Consider the following 22,992-nt stretch of genomic DNA (forward strand, 5'->3'; position numbering starts at 1 on the left):
GGAGGGGTGCAACAGACGTCAACTACTCACTCTCAACAGAAAGGAGCGTCAATTCAACCCTGAGCACCTGAACTGAACTCCTCATCCTGGTCGGGCGAAAGCAGCCACCATGAAGAATGCTCCTTTGCGTTTTCTATCTGCAGTGTTATTCTTTCTGTCATCATTTTTTAGTTTACTGGCCCAGTAAATTGCTCCCACCAGCCCCGTGCCCTGGAGGCTTTACTCTCACCTGCAAAGTGACAACTGCATCCTGGATTGCAATTAGTTAGTTACAATCAGGCCTATACTTTTGAACAGCACATTTAAACTGAATTGTATATATCTGTCTATATTTATGTTCAACGTTAGAATAACATTTTATACATTTTATATAATCTCTGGTGTTTTTTTCTTCATCATAATTATTCACTTCCTGTTATTATGACATTGTTATGAAAATACGCTTTTAATGGAAATGAAGGGGAAGTTTTAGATACAGTGTGTTGAATAAGACTAGATACAGACGTGGAAAGAGAATTTTAAATGTCCTGTTTTTTAGTTGCGCGAAAAAAAAAACCTACATGGGGTCACAGTTCTGTGTTACACCGGAAGCCGCACGGATATGATTTGATGCGGCGCCGGCTCCTCTTCCGGCCTCTTTTCCCTCAGCCACCGGACGAAAATGGTAAGACGCAACGCTGTCGGACAGAAATCTGCTAACATCTGTTTAATGTGCCGTTCATCTAACGCGTCTGGACGGCGGTTCGTTGTCGGTTAAAGGTTGTTACTGCTCGGTTGAAACATTTTTTAGATTAACTTTCATTTTAACAAGAAATGAACGCTGTTCCGTCTCTTCCGTTCAGCATTTACTTGCAGCCGTTAGCTTTCGAGCTTCAGTGTTCGGGTCCGGTTTGATTCACAGGGGAGACAACTGGACAACGTCCAACTCGCCCCGAATGTTTTCGGCTGTAGCCGTTTTGATCAAGGACGAACTAATGTCGTTATTCTCCTTGTATAGATGAAAGTATCCTACAATATGGCTAACTAGCTTCTCTGTAGCTGTTAGCATAGCCGGCTAGTTTCTTCGCGGTAGGTGAGTGTGCGCTGACATTTTCCCAAATCAGACTTTTAGTCTCGGGTTTGTTTGTATATTTGAACTTGGTTTCCGTTGTGTTTTGCGAACAGTGTATAAAAACTCCCAATGACTGCAAGTCAACACCACTTAATCCAGTCAACTACCTACCAAAGAGTCTGCTCTGACTATACAACTCAGTCCCCTGTCCTACAGAGGTTTTTGTTGGTTAAGTGACTTGTTATTTGACTGGTGGTTCTCAAACAACACTGCTCAGTAGATGTATCACTGAGGCATTGGTGTTGAACATTAACCGGTTATTGCCGTTAGTCTTGGGTCTTGTCAGTGATGTTTCCAAACACAAATGTCTGAACATATGACTTTCTGTGATTCGTGCTTTCTAACTGAGACAAGACCGCGTCGGAGCTGATTAACGTGTCCCGGAGTCGGTGGGACTTGTTGTTGAGCCGTGTCGTTTTCTCATCTCATTCAGACGAAGGGGACATCATCTTTCGGTAAACGCCGGAACAAGACGCACACCCTGTGCCGTCGTTGTGGATCCAAGGCCTACCACCTGCAGAAGTCCTCCTGCGGCAAGTGTGGCTACCCCGAGAAGCGCAAGAGAAAGTGTAAGTCAATTTAAGAACACTGTCGTTTTATGCAATGTGTTGCGTGCGTTTTGCGTTGGATCATTTGTTCCGGTGTATTTCATCTCTAACATGAAACCTCTTTTACTTAACTATTCAGTCATCGAAAAGTTGACCAGGTTTGCCTAAAAATGTTCATGCCACTGTTCTTAAATTGTTTTCTTCTATTATAATACAGTCCCATTGCCGTTAGACAATAACATTGTCAGTACACTATCCAGCTCTACATTGATGTGAATGTCCTGGCTGCAGTGATGCATAGTGATTTGTTTGTTTCACAGACAACTGGAGTGCCAAGGCCAAGAGGAGGAACACCACTGGGACCGGCCGTCTGAGACACCTGAAGGTCGTCTACCGCAGATTCAGGTACGCTCCTTTGGTGGATGTGCTGCCAGTAAAGTCCTAGTTCTGCTATGGACGTCCGTTTGCCGTCCGGTTCTCAGTTCACTGTTACTGGAGTCCTTGTATGAACAGTGATGTTTTCATTGCCTGGGCATCAGTGATACAAATGATGCAATGTCATCATGATGCTAGTGCTTTGATTACATGTTAAGCACTTAGTAAACTTCATTAGTCGTAAGTTATTTTGATTAATCAACTCTTATCTATAAACATTGGATCTGCTAGTTTTTATAACGTATGCAGGAAATTCAAGCAAGATGCCTGCATTTTACTTAAAATCTCCAAATATTTATTTTTCTTGCATTTGTATAAATTACAAAAGATGTGGGTCAAATAAAGGCTGAAACAATAAACAATTATTTATAGGTGTTTACGAAACTGCCAAATGTCATTACCAAACCGACTTGATAGTTTAAGTGGATGCACCAACACCCCAGCTTCTTGCTGGGAGAAGATAAACACGAGGCCATTGAGTGTCTGTGGTAACGGGGCTCATTCCCACCACAAGTGTGCACCGTACCCACAGTTTTTCTTGTTGGATCATTTTGGAAAGGACGGAAGGTAAATGGATCACCAGAGGAGAGGGTGTCATTGTCATTCAAAGATTAGCAATATGTTGAATATGGAAAAAAAATTAAGCTGTAATTCTGTTGTACGCACAGTTCAGTTAAACGAGTTTCCATGTTTAACATAGAATGTAGTGGTTTTTGGGACAGAAATCGTGTTTTCCAGATACAGTATTGGGATCTGGTTACCAACCTGTCCCTAGTCCCGTTATAAAACACGTCAATGCTGCTTACCAATGATGGTGAAAAAAATGTCTGAACAAATGAACTCAAATGATATCAGTGTTTTCTCTGAGGTAAGCATCATTGTTAGAAGATCAGTGTCATTTTATTGAACACTGGAGTTGCTCGATTGGGCAGTTTTCACACATTAAAAAATAATTGAGATAATTGAGCTATTGTACCTTTGGAGAAGTTTCCATTAAAACAGTTTGGCTGAATTCAATGTGTCCTTACTCTCATCCAAGTAATAAGATGGACTTGCACAGTTTGTTGGGCTCCACACTAAACTGTCAAAACCTTTTTTACTTTATTAGAACTAAAATTAGTTCTTATATCAAAGCTGTCAAAGCTGTTATTTAAAAGCAGGCTAGTGTCAATGTAGCATCTCAGACCAATGAAATGGGCTTTGAAACTTCCTGCTTGCAGCAAAATGCCTGTTTAATTATAGACCATATCATCTAATTATCCTTCTTGGCATATTCAAGTTGGTATCATCATCATGGCTTTTATGCCTTTGTACAAAGTAAATATATATATAAATAAACAGACTCATTATTTCACTACGCAGTGAAGTTAGTCATAAATAGAACTGCAAGTCTGTGCGAAACACAATCTATGCCATCAGGAGTGTCACAGAAGAAGCCAGGATTAAACCATGATTCCATAAACATGTAGCTCTGTCAGGGCAGATGCTTTGACAATGTTCCATCATGGAATTGCTGATGATGATGCTTTCTTGGCCAGTGCCAGTTCCTAAGATCCTAATATTGTGCTGTTGTGCCCATCGCTGAGCTTCTCTTCTTTTCCTACTGTGACGAGTAGAAATGTCGACTCCTTGTTTGGATTATGTCTCAACTGAAATGCCAGCTTGGGTTTGCTTTCCAAGCATGAACATTTTGTAATTTGTGCCAAGATGCCACAGACTTGCTGTTTATCTTTCTGTCCAAACAACTGAGATAAATAAATATTAAGAATTAATTATCAGCTCTCAACATCTGCAGTTATTTTTTACTATTTACCCAACCAGTCAGGTAAACAGCCGGTAACTACCAGTAGTAGTCAATTTGGAATAAAGTGAAGCTTTTTGTACATTTGTGACAATTTCATCAGTTGGTTTTATTCCTTATTTTCCAGGAATGGTTTCCGGGAAGGCACCACCCCCAAACCAAGACGTGCTGCAGTGGCCGCCTCCAGCTCATCCTAAAAGACACATTTTTGGTTAAATAAATGTGATGTTAAACAAGAGTTTTGTTCGTGTCTTCTTGATCTTGTAGCCTTTTCTGTCGGTCCAGTGATGATGTAGTTATCAACAGATTAAATGTACACATGTTGTTAACATTTTATTCTAACGTGGCTCATTTATGCAAATCTTTAAAGGTTTCAAATGTTATGAAATAAACAACTTAAAATAAAGTGTTTTCAGAAACAGAAGCCTTTGTACTAATGTTGGAGGGTTTTCTCCTTGGACACCTTAAAAAAAACAAAAACCTCCAAACTGTTCCCTTTTGCCAAAAGGGAACAGTTTGTCCTATTTCATTCAAATCGATTGGTTTGGTTACTGAAGTCAGTACATCTCGTTTATACAAGTGTGAAATGAGAACTGTTCATGGATCAGAAAGCAAATATATCATGTCTCCTGGTGGCTGAATTACGCAAACTTCAGTTAAGTGTGTTGAAAGTTTTATTTAAAGATCTGACAATGCCAATTGGTAAATTGACAGTAGCCACATACCAAACTAGTCTAGTGAGGCTCCTCCCACTGATATTGCACAGTGTATTTCACACAGAATACTAGTGCACCTAATGTATCCTGGAGTGCTGGAGAATCCAGATTTAATGCCAAACTGCACCTAAACATCTTTAAGTCTGGAGAGGGACTTGACAACTCAGCTTTCTGAGCTATAACAGCATCTGCATCCAATATGATACAGAGGACTCCACGCAATGTGTGGAAAAGAGTTTAGAGAGTCATGAAGTCTAGAGTACAACATTCAGAGACTCCTACTGGGCCGTGGCTTTCCTCATTTGGTAAAAGTCCAGCTGAGACAAATAGTCTGTAGCAGAAGCAGCAGCAGCTTCCAAACATCTACAACAACAAAACAAGTCTAAATATTTATCAGGAGCCAAATAATACTGCGATATCTTAGATGACGAATTGGATGTTAGTTTTTCAAATGAGTCAAAAGTTTATGGCTACAGCTGGAAAACGTCGGAGGATGAGACCGCCACGGTGAAGAAACCCAGTAAAGGGTGGTGGAAATGTTTCCGTGTGGGGGGATTTGTTATATTGTGGATTAACGACATATTGACACCAAAAAAAAAAGAAATGCGTCTTCCTTCTGCAGAGGCATGCTGAAGATTTAAGCCCAAAATAATATCAAGATAATTAATTCCCCAGCACCAATATCTTGCTGGAACAACTTCCAAAATGTTTCATGTCAAAGAAAATTAAAATGAACAGAGAGATTTTGCCTTCAAGGGTTTTCCCCATTTGCTCATTCCTCGTTATGACTTCCAGTGAGACTGTCAGGGGATCTGGGAGTCGAACAAGATCTGCAGCCTCACACGCTGGTGGAGGATGGTGTCTCCAGTCGCAGATAAGCAGCAGTATTTCCCAACATTACTCTTGGCACTGCCGCAGGGTTTCTCCCCTGTGCTGCCAAAAACTGCTCCTCTTCCCCATAAAAGTGATATGAAAGCTTTAACACGGCTTATCTGTTTATTTTCTGCACTGTTGCTATGGATGATACCTGAAAAGACATGTACATGTTTCCTAATAGAGGAAGGATTAAATTTCACTTTTGTGATGTGCATATATTTTTTTGTCTCCAGTTCTGTTTTGGTGCATAGTTTCACACAGGGTTTCTCATAAAATAGAAGAACCTTTTCATGAAAAATGTACAAATAGCAAAACATCAGCAAAAAAACAAATCAACAACATCTGAGTCTTTACAGTATACATTCTGTAATAGAACGTTCACAGGCTTCTAAAACTCCAGGGTTGGAGTTAACATCATCTATTACATCCACACACTTGGGGCTGAAACTAACGATTATTTTCATGATCGATTAATCTGTCGATTATTTTCTGGATTAATCAATTAGTTGTTTGGTCCATAAAATGTCATAAAATGGTCAAAAATGTCAATTGTATTTCCCAAACTCCCAAGATGATTTTTTTCTATTGTGCAACACACCAAATATATTCTGTTTACTGTCATAGAGGAGCAAAGAAACTGGAAAATATTCACATTTATGAAGTTGAAATCAGATAATGTTTTCCATAAAAACTACTTGAACCGATAAATCGATTATCAAAATAATTGGCGATTAATTTAGTAATCAATTACTAATTGATTATATATATAGTATATATATGTGTGTGTGTGTGTGTACATATATATATGTACATATATATACATATATATATATAGAGAGAGAGATAGATATAGATATATATAGATATGATATAGATATATTTACATAAAATCAACAGTGCACCGCCTCCAGCAGTGAGCTTGCAGCAGCAGCAGGAGGAGATAAAGAGCCGGAGACTTGGCTGGAGTCACCGTCCCACTTTCTCTTTTCCAGCCTGAGGGGCAGGTGAAGGCGCAGTGCGACGGAGCTGCAGCAGAAAGAGAGAGGCAGGAGTTACCCAGTCGGTCTGCCGGCCCCTGTGCTGCTCTGTGATTCAGCCTCTGAGCCTCAGATGACTGAGCTGTGTCTCCTCCTCTACAGCTCTGGAGCAGCCTGCAGCCTTTACACTTTTCTTCAGTTCTTTTATGAGTTGGAATGAATTACTCCTGAACTGAGGCTGCTGTGATGAGATGTGAGTATGTGACTGGCTGCTTTGTGCCTTACCTTCCTGCCCCCAGAACCCCTGTCACTGATTTCAATCGTTTTTCCCCCCTGAAGCCTCTGTTCTAGGATCGGTCTGTGCTCTTCTCCTGCTGTTGCGGGAGCCTGCATGCCTGGGCGATGAGGTTACCTCCAGCACAGGTAGGTGAGAGGTCAGGGCTTCTGGACCTACACTCTTTTTGCCTGCATTGTGATCAAATGAATTGCTAGTGTGGTCAATCAGTGCCAATGACGGGCTGCCAAAGATCTCACACAGGACACGCATGTTCAGGAGGGCTTGAAGCAGTGTGCGTGCACGCCTCTGTTTTCATTACCCCCTTTGCTTTATCAGGTTCCTCCGCTGAATTCACAGGAATAAGCTGCCACCATGCCACTAGACATTCCTATCACCCAAGACAGGCCCTGGCAGGCCTCCTCCCGGCACAATAACATGATTCCCATCAGCTAAAAGAGGCCCTGCAGGAAGATCCTATCACACGAGCTCATGTTTTAACACCGTATTATGTTCTATAACAGACCATAATAAGGAAAAGCTATCTTTGCTGGGACTGATTCGCATATTAGCCTGTTTCAGAATTCTCTCTCTCTCTCTTTTTCTTACTTGTGTTAAAGTGAAAGGCAGCAAGATCATTTTATTAATGCAGCAGTTGATCTTTTTAGTTTCATTGTAGGTTTCACACAAGATTAGTCAGACCCCCCCCATCCCCCCCCCCCCCCCCCCCCCCCCCCCCCCCCCTCACATCCCCCAGCTACATAGTATTCTACTACCCTGCCCTCGGGTCAAGGGCTCACACACGTGTGAACAAAAAATCTTCACCGCCTCATTTCTTTTCTTTTTGTTGCATCTGACTGGAACAGCTGCAGGTCCTCTGGCTTCTCTGTGCCATATTGTGTCACTGCTACGGTTAAGGCCCATTATTACTGGAAGACTTACCGTAATCCAGTCTTTTGGGACAAACTGAGTCACGGCAGACAAGCTTCTCCGTAAATGGTCCCCTTAGAGACAGTGGATCATTTCCACATGCATTTGAAAGCTGTAGTACAATTGGGGTATGTTTGTTTAATCTCCCCTTCTTGTGTTACATTTGAACTTTATCCGACTTGTTAAATAAGCCGGTGCCTGTGGGCTGCTGGTAGACAGAAAAGCCGGGGAGCTGTGTACCCACTGTGTAAGCTTTTTATCACGCATTTGGCCCAGCATGCATATCTGTAACGCTACGCCCTGAACTACTCTGGGTGATCTGTGCATAAATCAAAGGATGGAGGAGTGCCTGACACCAACAGTCGTACCTGAAATTGAAAATAAACACCTCGTCAAAGCAACTGATTCTTTTTACCTGATTCCACCTCGAATGAACTTCCCTCGACATACTTTTTCAGAACTGCACGTAGGAGTGGGAATTGAAATCGAATGACCTCACGGGCAGATGTCTTAGAAAAGTCGCGCAGGTTCAATCTGAGTTATGCAATCCAAGACAGATGTTCACTGTGGGCGAAATGAATCACTGTGCAGGGCCACAGTCATATTGTAGTATTGTCAACATAATATTTGATCTCTTTTCCACTTTCTTACAATGTCTCCTTCCTGTTTCCCACAGTGAACCCATGCTGTTACTTCCCCTGTCAGCACTGGGGTGTGTGCGTGAGGTACAGTGAGGACAGGTACGAGTGTGACTGCACTCGCACCGGCTACCACGGAGAAAACTGCACCGTCCGTGAGTCCAGCTATGGTCATGAGACCAGCTTTTGGGAGGGGGACTTGAAATATCCGGACATTCCTTTTTGCATGAGACGGAAGGATTCAGATCCTTGGCTTTCATTTTGTTGTTGTAAGGACAGGAAATAGTGTAACATAGGCCGGCTCATTGGGCTTCTTGTCTAGACCCAAATATTTGGGACAGTAGCAAACTGCCAGGAAGAGAGCAGCTGGACGAGAGCTGCCTGTGCTGAGCGCTTCACTGAAGCCCCTTCCAATTCTCGCACACTGTCGTCCTTAATCAGATGTGATGCATTTGGGGGGCAGTTATGCAGTTACATCACACTCACCGGGCATCAGAACAAATAAACCATTGCTGTGATCACGCACAGAGAGAGAGAAAAAAAAAAACAGGGGGAAGGAAGAGGAAAGAGAAGCAAAGTAAAACAGCATGTGGGTAAATGGGATTGATTGATTGATAGTGAATGGTGGTGGATTGGAAACTGGAACCAGCTTCAATTTGGGAATATTTTTGTTTAGGAAACTGTCAAAAAGTTTATTTGATGGTCAAAATAATTGCCAATTAATTTTCCTTTGACTAATCATGTCAGCTCTAGTGGACTGTAAGTCGCCCCTGACATGGCCAGATTGACCAGTCGAGGGGCCCCTGGGCGAAATGTTACTGCCAAAACTCCTATGAACCCCCTGTCACCCTGTTTTCCTGCACAGAAATAATGAAGGTATTCAAACGAAATTTTGACACAGGGGGCCATGACTGAATGCTAAATCAAGAACTTAATAAACCAGTTCCAGTTGGTGCATCGTCTCAAGCTCATTTTCTATTTGATTAGCACAAACCAACTGACAAATAGTAAACCTGGAGGTTTCTTGGGGTCTGGCTAAGAGTTGCCCCCTTTGCCCAGTTGTAATCCACCTTTGCCCAAGGATGCCCAGACTGCCATGAGACTGGATTTTCTTCGATTTCATTCAATGAATCGATGGAAAATTTGAAATGTAGGCTGTGATTCAGAGATCTGAAACAAGGCCACAAAACCAAGGCCAAACTTGCCGTTTGTCCTGTTTGTGATGAGTTTCTGATACTGAGTGACTGTCCTCTTTAAATTCCCAGAGGCCCCCAATTTCCAGTAACAGAAGTGTTTTTTTTGTGGTTTTTCCATGTGTCCCATTTCACCGCAGCGGAGTTTTGGACCAGAGTGCGTCAGGTCTTCAAGCCAACCCCAGATGTGGTGCATTACCTCCTCACCCATTTCCGCTGGCTCTGGGACATCATCAATCGCACTTTCCTTCGTGATGTTCTCATGCGGCTGGTGCTCACAGGTCGGCTAGTCAGCAACTCACTCGAAGAAACTAATTCAGGGCCGTCACCAATTAAATTTGTCTGATAACCTGTTTTGTTTTGTTTTTTCTGTATGAACAGTTAGGGCCAACTTAATACCCAGCCCTCCAACCTTCAACTCAAAGTACGGCTACCTAAACTGGGAATCCTACTATAATCGGAGCTACTACACTCGGCTTCTGCCCCCGGTACCGGATGACTGCCCTACGCCTGTGGGGGTCAAAGGTTAGGCCCTCAATTATATTAATAATAACTTCATTTTATATAGCGCCACTGATTCACACTAACATACACACACAAACAGAAGTCATGGGGGATTGAAGGCCTTTGTGAACAGGTGTATTTTTTTTTTTTGCAGTTTAAGCCTTAAACTGAATTTATCAACATTTTTGTATCCTGATAGGAGGAAGTAAGAAAGGTGTCACTCACACAGACAAACCAAGAAGTATCGGCAAACCAAGACCACGATTCTCCTCAGATCTGGGGGTCATTTTTTGTGTCTTTCCACTCTTGGTTATAGTTTCATGGGCCCCACACCTTTTCTGTTTCGATTCACTCTCACTGCTCTCATCAGCCCGGTTGGCAGCCGCAGCCTTTTCCTTGCCTAAAAGCTCTCGGGCAAACTGCCAAACAACTTATAGACAAAGTTAGGGACCAGCGGGTAAACATAGTGAAGCTTCAGCAGCTGAGGAGACTTGATGTTTATCTCAGGAGGTGATGGAGAGTAAAAGAAGAGTGAATATTGGGTCACTATTTATCAAGTGCACGAAAACACTTGATGAATGCTGGTTGGTAACCAAATAACTTTTTTTCATTTCCACCAAGTAACAGAAAAAAACAAAACTATCATTGCATGTTTGACTTTTGACTTTTTTCTTTAAAAAAATCTTGTTGCAAAACAGGCTTAGTTATACCTAAGTTATAGATGAAGCAATGGTATCAAAACATGTATGTAAAGATACCAGCGTTACGTGTATTTTAACTTATTTTTATACTATTGAGAAGTTTAATCTCTATCTTATCATTTAATATAATATTTCATAATTTATTATCTATTATCTTTTGTATGAAAATCTCATCTGAAAAGTAAGTTGTGGCTGTCAAGGTCAATGTGGTAGTGTAAAAGTACAATGCTTCCTTAGCAGAAGTGTAAAATGGAATATAAACACTGTACGATCTCTACATGTCGATAATAATCTTTTATTTATGAGATGCAAATGTTCGACAGCATCAGCTGTGTCAATGGCAGAACATGCCCTTTTGTCAGTGAAATGACACCTCTCACCACTTGTAAATTATTGACCTTGAAAGATTCGGAGGTTCTGTGCGATGCGCTAACTGTATCAGCACTGTTTTCGCAGACACGCTGTTTCACTGTTATGACTAGAGGTGTGGTGTATCTGTGCAATGTGCCGTGCGTGACGCTGCGGTGCTCCTTTCCAGGCGCGGCTGGACTGCCTGACCCTGAGCTGCTGGTTGAGAGGCTGCTGAAGAGAAGGACGTTCAGACCCGACCCCCAGGGCTCCAACCTCATGTTCGCCTTCTTCGCACAGCACTTCACCCACCAGTTCTTTAAGACCTACAATCGCATGGGCCTGGGCTACACTAAGGCTCTGGCACATGGGGTTAGTCCATCTAAGCTTTATCCCTTAAATAATATTTTAAAAAATCTTAATGGAGTTTTTCAAAGGGGTTTCCAGGGGGAAACAGGTAATCAAAAGAAATGAAATCATAAAACATAAGGACATAATACTGTTACAATTTGATATGAATGAAAGTGTTTTTTCGGCCCAAGTTTCCATGATGTCATATAATTTTTTTCCACGCATACAGACAGGGGAGAAAACAATACCCGCTTGTGCAGCTATGCTGGTGCCTAGGGTAGTCAGCCATTACCGTTATGGTTGCTTTTGGGGAATTTGTATTTTTTGGGGTTATGTGGTCTCTCTCTCTCTCTCTGTCTCTATCTCTTTGTAGCTGAGCACATTTGTATTTATGCTTTCATCGTGAATTGTTCATGAATAAAAACGTTCAAAAATAATTGTTCTCTCACCCTCTCACCCCTCTTCTTTCTTTCCTTTTTGTCACGTGACGCATACAGGTGGATGCGGGGCACATTTATGGAGACAACCTGGAACGTCAGCTCCAGCTGAGGCTTCACAAAGATGGGAAGCTCAAGTATCAGGTGCAAGACTAATCTCAACACCTTAATCATTGAACGACAAATTCCTTCCCTCAGTTGTAATGTATTGTCACTGGTTTTAGTTTCCAATACAACGAATCGAGGAAAAACAACCAATGTGTTACTGACTTATTAATCAATCATTCATTCATTCATTCAGAGATGATGTAAATGTGCCGAATGTACTTTTTAGAATGACATTTTGCAGGAATATCGTCTCGAGTGAGAAAGCGTTAGGAGAGACATGATTTTGCAGTGACTGTATAATTATTAAATACTTTTACATTTTTTCCCCCCATTAGTTAATTGACGGCGAGACCTACCCTCCCTTGGTAGCTGATGCACCCGTGAAGATGAGCTACCCCCCTGGGGTTCCCCCCGAGCACCAGATGGCTATTGGTCAGGAAGTGTATGGACTCCTCCCTGGTTTGGGAATGTACGCCACACTGTGGCTGAGGGAGCATAACCGAGTGTGTGACATCCTGAAGGCAGAGCATCCCATCTGGGACGATGAGCAGCTTTTCCAGACCGCACGTCTCGTCATCATTGGTGAGCAGGGCCTCGCTTTTAAAGGAACAGTTCGGCATTTGGGGAAATACTGTGTGTTTACTTGTGTTATTGTTGAGAGTCACATAGGGAGATTTCATACCATGTTCATGTCTGTACAGTAAATATAAAGCTACCACCAACAGCTGATTAGCTTAGCTTAGCATAAAGACTGGAAAACAGGGGGAAACAGCTAGCCTGATCCTGTCCAATGGTAACAGTCTGCCAAGCTTTATAGCTCACAAATGAACATGAACAAGTGTTTATGTAGTTATGGGAGATTATGTGCTGGAGTCTTTGGTGATTGGGAACCATAGCTTCTCTGTTTCTATATATATATATATAAACTTTAATTTAAACAGTGGGACAGGTTCATCACTCCAACAACAGTAAGTATTTTATTCACTACAACATAAAAACTAAAATTTGAGGTGCCAGTAGGCAAATGTTGTCACCTTCAGACAGAGGCAGACAAACCACTGTATCTTCCCCTGTTTTCAGCTGTTATGATTAAATGTTATGATTTAATGTTATGATTTAATCTCATCCAATTCTCAGCAAGACAGCAAAAATACGTTTCCTATAAGGTATGAATTATGTTAAGTTTTTATCTGTTTGCTTGGTGCAGATGTTAGCACACTTCCATATTCGCCCATGGCTTACCCGAAACCTTACTTTGTTGGAGCAGGAGTTTGAACCTGTCAAATTGTGACTCGGTATCGGGTTGGTGTATTTAATTCATCTCTATGGCCCCTCCCCTTGGTTTCTCGGCATGTTTCTCTCAGGTGAGACGATAAAAATCGTGATCGAGGAGTACGTACAGCACCTCAGTGGATACCTGCTGCAGTTGAAATTTGATCCAACCCTGCTGTTCAACTCACAATTCCAGTACAGCAACCGCATCGCCCTGGAGTTCAGCCAGCTCTACCACTGGCACCCTTTGATGCCTGACAGCTTCTTCATTGACGGAGACGAACTGTCATACCCACAGTTCCTTTTCAACACGTCTGTCCTCACACACTACGGCATTGAGAAGCTGGTGGACGCTTTCGCTCGTCAGGTTGCCGGCCAGGTGAGAAACCACAGACTTCGGTACAAACATAATGATGTGACGATGAATATTCAAAGACACATAAATTGTATGTCTGTGCTTGTTTGTTATTACATCATAAAGATTCTGTTTTGTGTGAAGGTTGAGCATTCTTCTGTATATTAAGTATCATTACAAAGAATCTAAAAATCCAGAAGATTGCACAGTGTGTGTGTGTGTGTGTGTGTATGTGAGTGTGTGTGTGTATGTATGTGTGTGTGTGTGTGTGTGTGTGTGTGTGTGTGTGTGTGTGTGAGTGAGCAAGCGTGCGTGTGTGCCCGCGTGCGTGTGTGTGAAAGGTTCTGTTGTATCTGACACGTTTGTTTTAATGCATATCTCATATTTAACACCGGGGCTCAGGAAGTAGAGGCATCTGTCCATCAGTTGGCGGTTCGATCCCAGCTTCTGCCAGTCCACATTCCGATGTGTCCTTGGGCAAGACACTTAACCCTAAATTGCCTCTGGCGGCTCTTCTGGCAGTGTATGAATGTGTATGAATGATAGAAGAAAAAAGAAAGAGTAGTGAATAGCAGCGCTGTGTGAATGTGTGTGAATGGGTGAATGGGACTTTCCTGTAAAGCGCTTTGAGTGGTCTATATGACTAGAAAAGTGCTATATAAATGCAATCCATTTACCATTTACTTATGTATTCACCTGTTATCACGTCACACAGATTTTGAAACTTTCATTCATGTTGTATTTTGAATGATGTCATGCTGTCACACAGATTGGCGGGGGCCATAACATCAATGCTGTGGTGACCAGGGTGGCTGTGGGCGCCATAAAGGAGTCCCGCCAGCTCCGCATACAGCCATTCAACGAGTACAGAAAGCGCTTCAACCTCAAGCCGTACACTTCATTCAGACATTTCACTGGTGAGTAAAACACCTCTGCGCTCGCAGCACCGAGGGCAACCTTCAAAGCGGTAGATTTACGACTTCAACAAGTGCATGTGAGCAGCTGACCATTTACATTCTGGGAAATAAATGGCATCAGCTCAATTTCTAGTCATGAGTATTCTTCTCCATCGCCATGGTGATGTTTTCTATCGCTATTGTGTGAAGGGAAGACATTTTTAGCCACGTCCCTCAGTTGAATATATATTCTGCATTGCTTGACATGCACTGCACTGTATGTAGAACTTGGACAAGTAGACTTTTTTTACCTCAATGTTGGCTTACATCGTGTAGTTCTGCACACAACAGGACTAAGACTATCTAGTCAGAGGTAAGAGGAGGATGACCATTTTGAGCTGAAAGCTAAAATGAAGGGAAAGGGAAAAAACCCTATGACTAATCCTTTATACAAATTATTGTTCATATTTGCATTAACTGTGCAATGCTTGTGATTGCCTTTTGCAGATAACGAGGAGATAGCCAGTGTGCTCGAAGAATTCTACGGTGACATTGATGCTCTCGAATTTTATCCCGGCTTGATATTGGAGAAAACACGACCGCAGGCAATATTTGGCGAGAGCATGGTGGAGATGGGTGCCCCCTTCTCCCTCAAAGGGCTCCTGGGAAACCCTTTATGTTCTCCAGATTACTGGAAGCCCAGCACCTTTGGAGGCAAAGTCGGCTTTGACATTGTGAACACTGCCACGCTCAAGAGGCTGGTCTGTCTGAACACCAGGACGTGTCCTTATGTGGCGTTTAGAGTACCAACAGAGGAGCAATCACAGAGTGGGAAAAGTGACAGTAAAGTATGGACTGATGAGCTTTGACCCTTCACAGACACCAGAAGTTTATGGTTTAAGAGCAAATATGAAGATAAAGGAGGCTGCTGCTAAAACTACAAACAAGTATCAGTGATGCTTTTGTGGAGAACATACTGTAATGCTTGTTTGAACAAAACTGGATAATCACACGGGACACAGAGCTCAGCAACTTGCCTCTTACTTAACTTGCTCAGTCTCCGTCTCACACTTGACTAAACACACGAGTGAGTACATAAACGTATGCTTTTTCGTTAAACGCTTGGTGTCTGAAGACTGAAATACTATCATCAGTACATGCTCACACTGTCAAATGATATCGGTATGTGTCATTTGTAGATTTATTTTGAAAGAACTTTTTGCAATGCAATATACACATTCATTGAAATAAAACTATAGACATAAAGTGCGCTGTTGTCCATTTGTTCAAATAGTCAGCGAACAAAATGTTTGTTTTCAATATCACTTCATCTGTACCTCCTCAGGAATCATGTGTTTCTTTTGGCTTGACACCAAATAAAAATGGCAGGATAAGAGAATCTTACCCAATAGCAGAAGTGGGTTGGTTTTTTTTTGGGGGGGGGGGGGTTCAATAAACACGATCCACAGCAGGGTTCAAAGACACATAAAACTGAAGCAATAGTTTCTTCATACCTAAGAACATTTACAGTATGTGTAGGCAAACTCTTGTAACGTGTTTATTATACGTCAGAGACCAAACACAAAAACGGGTTGTCTGCTTTTCAGATGAATTCTGTAGTGATTTGAATTAACAGAAAGGAGCATGAAACTCATATTCCAGTACTGATACAATGGTACCGTTTTGTACAATACAAATAGTGGAGTAGTAGTAGTTGGGGTAGTACAAGTATGTGTTATATTTCAGAATTATATTGCCATCAAGTTTTGAAGGTTGGAACTTCATAATAACACTTTGAGCATCTTCTGTGTAAATCTGCAGACCGGAATGAAAAGTCCTCTCCAGGCCAATCAGTATAAGGACGGTGGAAAATGAATAAAAAGGCTGGACAACATGTTATGAAAATGCAAATGTAACGCCTCACATCAACTTTTACTACAATCAAAGCAAAATAGCAATTTTTATGATGTAAATATTGCTGAGGCGCAAGCATGGAGCCCAGTAAATTATAGCAATATGTGGTTGTCTATGACAACACAGTCTTCATAGCTTTAGAGCTCTTTGAGTATTTTATAGTATCAATATATTCACTGAGTTCAGTCTTAAAACAGGGAAAGAATGGTTTAGAATCCCGGCCACTGAATTTGCATTTGTGGCTCTGGTATTGAGCATTGGGAAAATAATAAACTCTCATCTTCAAATTAAACATATAAAAGAAAACAACCTTAAAACAACAACAAAAATCAAATAATAACTCCAATGACAGATGAACTTCTGTAGCTTTATAAGTATAAAGCACCTGAGAGCCATTGATGTACACGTAATATGTAAAATGTGTCATTTCCTGCATCACAGGGCTGGGCCATGATTCATGTTGCCTTCACGTACCCTCCGTTCCCAATATCCGTTGAGGTAACAACAAAATGAAGCGCAAGTGTGTGCATTTTGTGTGCAACGTTGGTGCCGTCACAAAACAATCATTAATTAATCCTCACAAATTATTGACGTTACTTCCGGTATGTTCGCAACATGAATATTGCAACTCTGTGCGAAATGTTGCCTGTCTTTTACACACGCGTATCATATTTACGACACCTCTGTGGTGTTTGAAGGCAGCACGGCACGGGAGAAGGGCTTTGCGGCAGCTAAAAGCTAGCAGAAGAAGATTAGCCGGAGTGAACGGTGGGAGTCGGTGACATTCTACCAGCACTGGTTTTGGCTGTATTATCAACAAGGTAAGATGAAAAAGAACAAACACTCACGAGCAGTGGTTTAATTTAATATGCATTTGTAACCGTGTGCAGTGTAGTTTTCGAGTGTGACACTCGGTTTACAGCTAAGCTAGCGTTTACTAGCTCAGCTGTGAGATAGCTCATTTGGCTAACGCTAACTTTAGCTCACTTTCACAAACGCAGTGTCCTGCTTAATAATCCGGCTAATTGGATCGTCTCTCTATCCTCTCCCCGGAAGCGTTTAGGTAGTTGAGGAAATAACAGCGGTGGCTAACCGTGTGTGCTAGTGATAACTACCTGACAGCTGACTGAATCATCATGGGTGCAGGCCCTCGATCTACTGTTTACATGTGTTGGGAGACTTTGTATTCAGAGACAGGGGATATATATATATATATATATATATATATATATATATATATATATTATTGTTCATCGTCACCTTCTGTTGCCGGAGCACCGTCGTGGTGAGAAGAGGAGAGGGGGGTGTATCTGTCCTCCTCGCCTCTCCATCTGTGCACACGGCCCGGCTCGCACGGCTCAGTGAATCATTAAAGGGCCTTTCAAGGCTCAACTTGTATAAACTGACACACTTAAAGTGAAAGCTATGTATAGTGTAAATGTCCTATTTTTTCTTCTTTTTTTTTAAATAAGCTCTCCCTGTCCGACCTATGACAGCTTGGATGGCTGATCTGTCAGATGGATTATTACGCTTCAACTGATTGATGCACTCTGAGATTTGTATATATACAAAAGTGGGGTTAATCCGTAGGTTTTATCTGTGAGGCTGTGACATTGTTAAAACATTAACATCATTGTTATTAAGGCCAGTGGAAGCTGCCGTGCACAATGCAAATTATTAGTCAGATTTTGGGCAGCAACTGTTGTTTATTTATCTTATCTATTATTCCATCATAAATGCTCATCATAAATCCCTAGAGCCCAAATGGATGTCCTTAAATTACTTGTTTATGAGTCTAACAGTGAAAAAAACTCAAACTTAATTGTGAAAAAATCAGATGTGAAAAAACAAGGAGCAAACCCTCATATTTTCGCACATGTTTTGCATCTTTGCTTTAAGAATAAATGGAAAATGATCAACTGAATACTTTAATGGTCTGTGAATTCAAGAAAAGAAAATTCTTAATAAGATTTGTTCATATTGATTTAACACCAACACTAACTCTCTTACCTAGGTGAGCTGTTGTCATGACGACTCTGGATGACAAGATACTGGGAGAGAAGCTGCAGTACTACTACAGCAGCAGTGAGGATGAAGGCAGCGACAACGAGGACGAGGAGGGGGGGAGCAAGACCATCCGGGACGCTAACGCCATCGAGCCTGAGATCGACTACAGCGCCGATGGAAGTGCTGTCAACACAGGTAGCTATCACAAGTCCAGACCCCAGAGCTGCAACTAGTATTTATTTTCATTAATGATTAACTGCCTGGATAGTTTGTATTTTGAATTAACAGTTTAGTACATAATTAATGATCCATTACGGTTTCTTACTAGGGCCCATATTATGCCCCAGGCACCTTTTCAGCCTGCCTCCACTTATTTTTGGTTATCTGGGGTGTCTGCCAGCCCACGAAGAATGAAAAGAAAACAATGAGTCGTTCATTCGTGGTTTGGGTTGGCCGTGCAGACGGTCTGTAAACGAGCCATTCACAGCCCCGGCGTCAAGTGACGTAAGTTGACTCCTGCTACTGGGGAAACCACGCCCCCAACCTGAGCAGCACCTCCCACCTCGAAGTGCGGAAAAACAGATCGCATCTACGCCATAATTTTCTCCCCGCAAGCGAACGACGGCCGCAGGCATGGCCAAGCTAGACACGTGGCCGGCCGGGGTAGCTCGCGGCCGGCTGGGATATCGTTATAGTTCTATCGCCCAGCCCTAATGTGCTCTGTGTGTAATTAAGGAGGAGAACGAGTTCGCTGTGCCTCCCAGGTCTCTACGTCGTGTTTGTGCCTTGTCACGTGCGACTGTTGTCATGGCAGCGCAACGCCGTAGTTGCGCAGCAGACCCGGGGAGGAGCGAGGCGGGGTTTTGCGGAACACAAAGGAAGGGGGCTAGATGTGAGCAGGAAAGCGCTGGAATCGACCATAGTCTCACAGGGCTGTTTATACAGAAAGAGGAGGGTGCTGTGTGGCTTGATCCTTGCGGTGTTTTGACATGGAATGGCAAAGACATGTAGTGCACACACCTGAAAACCAATGTAACTTGTGTGAAAGGGGGCATAATATGGGCCCTTTAACTGATCATCCATTTAGCATTGTATGGACATCATTATTTATTTAGAGCATAGTGCATGTTTACAGTAGTTCCCTGTGATGACAGTGACACACCGGCTCTTTCCTCTCAGGACCAAAGGGTGTGATCAATGACTGGAGGAAATACAAGAAGCTGGAGGTGGAGCAGAAACAAGAGCAGAAGAAGGAGATGGAGAGACTGATCAAGAAGCTGTCGATGACCTGTCGCTCTGACCTCGACCTGGAGAAAGACAAAGACAAACAAAAAGAGCTGCAGGAAAAAATCAAAGGCAAAGTGAGTTGGTTGGAGACAAAATACACACGTGAAAGAAATGCTTATGTGACGGCCCCTGTTCCTCGCAACTTCCTGTGGTGATGGGACCAGTGCTTCTTTTTACTCCCTCTGGAAACTTTGTCACACTTGGCAAAAAAGCGAATACAAATTTGGGGGTTTTACAAAATGTCCAACTATTACTTGAACTAATGTACGTGTTTTCCTATTTGTATGCTCTACAGATGACAATGCAGGAGTACAACATGCTCCAGGAACAGGATGATGACGAAGACTTCCTCCAGCATTACCGTATGCAGCGCATTGAAGAGATGCGACGCCAGCTCTGCCGCGGGAAACGTTTTGAGCAGGTCTATGAGCTCACCAGCGGTGAGGACTTCCTGGACGCTTTGGACAAGGAGGATAAAAGCACGCTGGTCATGATCCACATCTACGAGCCGGACGTCCCGGGATGCGAGGCCATGAGGGGCAGCCTGCTGTGTCTGGCGCAGGAATACCCACTGGCCAAGTTCTGCAGCGTACGCAGCTCGGCCATCAGCACCAGCGCACTGTTCAGAGACAGTGCGCTGCCCGCCCTGCTTGTGTACAAGGGAGGGGACCTGATCGGCAACTTTGTGCGGCTCACTGACCAGCTCGGGGAAGACTTCTTCGCCGTAGACCTGGAGGCACTGCTGCAGGAGTACGGCCTGTTGCCCGACAAGCCCTCGCTGGTCCCGAAAACGATTCGCAATGGCGCTATCATACAGAACAATGTGAGTGACGAGGACTCTGACCTTGATATAGACTAGAGCCATGATATCTATACACACATTGTATGCTTGGGAAACATATAAGTACACAGTCTGCATGGACGTTAGATCATTCAAACTTATTTATGTGGACCCCATGTAGTGATAACGGACTGAGCCAGGAATGCCATTTTACTAGAACCAAAAGTAAATGCACATAAAACACAGACGTCGTGGTCCAGTGGGCGTTCAGTCATTCCATGGTCAACATGAGTTCTATTTAATGAGAGTAAAACTAGCCATTATCACTTTCAATGACCCTGTTGTTGAGCACAGTGAGAATGCTGTATGTGTAGGTGAAATGTTTTGTTGGAGCTGTCAACTATTTATTCTTTGTGTTAAAGGACCAGTGAGTAGGCCCTCTCGATGAACATATATGAAGGGCTCATTCGAAGCTGATGAAAAACACAGCGATTCTTATTTTCAGGTGATAATGCACAAATGAAAACATAGTTCTGAATATTATATTCCATTTCAATCATTAGATCCTCCCTGAATCCTACACACTGGTCCTTTAAAACATTTGCTCGTTTTTTCTCCACGTGCAACCTCTAATTATTATTGTCACTCCCTAGAATACGTAACCTTAAGTCCTAACTGACTTAAGGTGGATTTTATAACTTTTATATGTGCTGTACCATTTCCAATAGTATGAATAATAAAAGTGTAAATTCTTTGGACTCACTGCCTGTTGCATTGTTATTTTTTCGGAGTTATCCAATAAAACAAAAGGGAGCTGCGGAGTTAGAGCTGCACAAACCAGTATTTTTATATTTACAGTGGATCAAATGACCATGTGTAATGTGAAAAGAGCTGCTCATAGTAAAGAAAGCGACTGTGAATTAGCACCCTCAGTTTTGCAGAGTGCTTTAGCCTCTTTCAGCTCATTGTTTTGGTTTTCCTTCCCACAACCTTGTTTCCTAATGTGATTTCCGGAATTAAAAACCTCCTAAACCCATTTTACACAATCTGCCCAGCATCAGATGGCAGATGGAGGAAGTTGGCAACTAGCTTGGGAACATTGTGGAGAATTTAGCAGCTAAAGAGACAATTTTTTCCTTCCGGAGCTGGTGGTCACCAAACCAGAGCTCAAAGAAGCATCACTGTTAAAATTTACAGTCCTGATGTTTAATATTATATAATCTATGATAATTTAATGAAACGGACAGGATTAAAATAGCCTATTTGAGCACAAGAGATTTACAGTAAGTGGTGCATGTAATCTAGCATAATACCAACAGTTATTACTGACTAGTTACTGCTAATAATGCTGGATGTGTAAATACCAGTGAACAACCATTTTTGAGTCTCACATTCACCATAGCAACTTCATGAGGCGATAAGATTTGTGGTTGTGTTTATAACTTAAAAGTCAACAGCATTATACTCAACAAAGGTTGAACACTGGGCTGTGTGAGTTTCGCCCATTTATAACCATTTAATGTATTTACAGATAAGTTTAATCAATCAATAATAGTATTATATATACATTTTTAAATAGACATTTTGATTTGGTCAAACACAAATGAAGTGGAACCATTAATGTCATTAGTTATGAGTAGTATTAGTATTAATGCTCTAACATTAATACTGTAGTAGTTGTATCCACGTCCCCCTGGGAAACTTTTTTCAATGTTTCTCACTGTTTATAGCTGAACAGTGGAAATAGGTCGCCTCAATTATCAAGAAATATAAATTACTATTAACAAAGCACAATTAGTTTCTCATATGTTTTGGTTTAATGCATAGCAGCCAAAGTTACAAGCCAAGTTCGTAAAGGTGAGTGTCTTGTGATTAATTACAATGATCATTGTCGTAGCCATTTTTTTGTGTTCTCTAATTGTTAGAATTATATTTTTAATTATTTTTGGATTTATTACTGGATCTATGATCGGCTGTGATAGAAGGAAGGGGCGGGACTGAGGCTCATTTTTGTCTCAGCAAACGTGGGAAATTAAATGTGTGGGAGACGGGGCATCAGCACCGTCTTTGACCTCACGTTAAACTAAAAATGTCTTGTAAGTTTGTTTGCAACAGAAAAGAACAGCCCACGATGAACATCGTTACAACAAAAATGTGGTTCATGAAACAACTCAGAAATTTCCCAGAGGTGATTTGTCTCACAGAGATTGCAGAGAGGTCAACTCATCCAATCCAGCCAGGCTCAATAATCACTCTGCACAGGCTGGGCCTGCGGTCAGTGCTAATCTCTGTAACATCCTTCTGCCGTGGTGAATTACACAGGGTAGTTTGAGCTTATCCACAAAGGCCATGAGATATACTAACAAGAAAAAGTTGTCTGTAGACCCTCAGTGGACCCCAGGCTCATGGGGCCTACACGCAGCTCACGAGCAGCAGGGCGAGGCAGGGTAACGTCAGCAGCAGGAGGGCCGTTTCTTCACGGAGGGAGGGAGCAGCCGAGCCGTGCAGCTCGTGTCCGCAAAAGACATGTTC

At 42.3% G+C, this 22,992-nt stretch overlaps 2 protein-coding genes and 2 non-coding genes across 4 annotated transcripts; all 4 read left to right on the top strand.

Annotated features, from left to right (window-relative positions):
* The first annotated feature begins 549 nt into the window (after positions 1-549).
* Positions 550-4,133, top strand: rpl37 (ribosomal protein L37). The gene is made up of 4 exons (XM_035608812.1): positions 550-664; positions 1,545-1,680; positions 1,980-2,064; positions 4,023-4,133. Exons 1-4 carry the CDS (start codon positions 662-664, stop codon positions 4,090-4,092), a joined length of 294 nt encoding a protein of 97 aa, XP_035464705.1. The 5' UTR covers positions 550-661; the 3' UTR covers positions 4,093-4,133.
* LOC118285612 lies at positions 1,388-1,467 on the top strand. The gene has a single exon (XR_004785180.1). It is a non-coding gene; the product is annotated as a small nucleolar RNA SNORD72 (small nucleolar RNA).
* LOC118285611 lies at positions 2,894-2,969 on the top strand. The gene has a single exon (XR_004785178.1). It is a non-coding gene; the product is annotated as a small nucleolar RNA SNORD72 (small nucleolar RNA).
* Positions 4,134-6,480: 2,347 nt separating the features above from the next.
* On the top strand, positions 6,481-21,218 carry pdcl (phosducin-like). The gene is made up of 15 exons (XM_035609131.2): positions 6,481-6,717; positions 6,804-6,887; positions 8,345-8,461; positions 9,640-9,780; positions 9,881-10,024; positions 11,243-11,424; positions 11,901-11,984; positions 12,284-12,530; positions 13,313-13,599; positions 14,345-14,492; positions 14,979-15,337; positions 16,827-16,883; positions 18,404-18,587; positions 19,572-19,753; positions 19,975-21,218. Exons 1-15 carry the CDS (start codon positions 6,711-6,713, stop codon positions 20,536-20,538), a joined length of 2,787 nt encoding a protein of 928 aa, XP_035465024.1. The 5' UTR covers positions 6,481-6,710; the 3' UTR covers positions 20,539-21,218.
* Positions 21,219-22,992: the final 1,774 nt, after the last annotated feature.

This window comes from Scophthalmus maximus, chromosome 20 (assembly GCF_022379125.1).
Source record: "Scophthalmus maximus strain ysfricsl-2021 chromosome 20, ASM2237912v1, whole genome shotgun sequence".
Lineage (NCBI taxonomy): Eukaryota > Metazoa > Chordata > Actinopteri > Pleuronectiformes > Scophthalmidae > Scophthalmus > Scophthalmus maximus.

Coding starts and splice junctions, on each gene's coding strand:
- pdcl (XM_035609131.2), top strand. Junction 8,462..9,639: donor CGGAGAAAACTGCACCGTCC/GTGAGTCCAGCT, acceptor ATTTCACCGCAG/CGGAGTTTTGGACCAGAGTG. Junction 16,884..18,403: donor CGTTCCCAATATCCGTTGAG/GTAACAACAAAA, acceptor TTACCTAGGTGA/GCTGTTGTCATGACGACTCT.
- rpl37 (XM_035608812.1), top strand. Junction 1,681..1,979: donor CGAGAAGCGCAAGAGAAAGT/GTAAGTCAATTT, acceptor TTTGTTTCACAG/ACAACTGGAGTGCCAAGGCC. Junction 2,065..4,022: donor GTCGTCTACCGCAGATTCAG/GTACGCTCCTTT, acceptor CTTATTTTCCAG/GAATGGTTTCCGGGAAGGCA.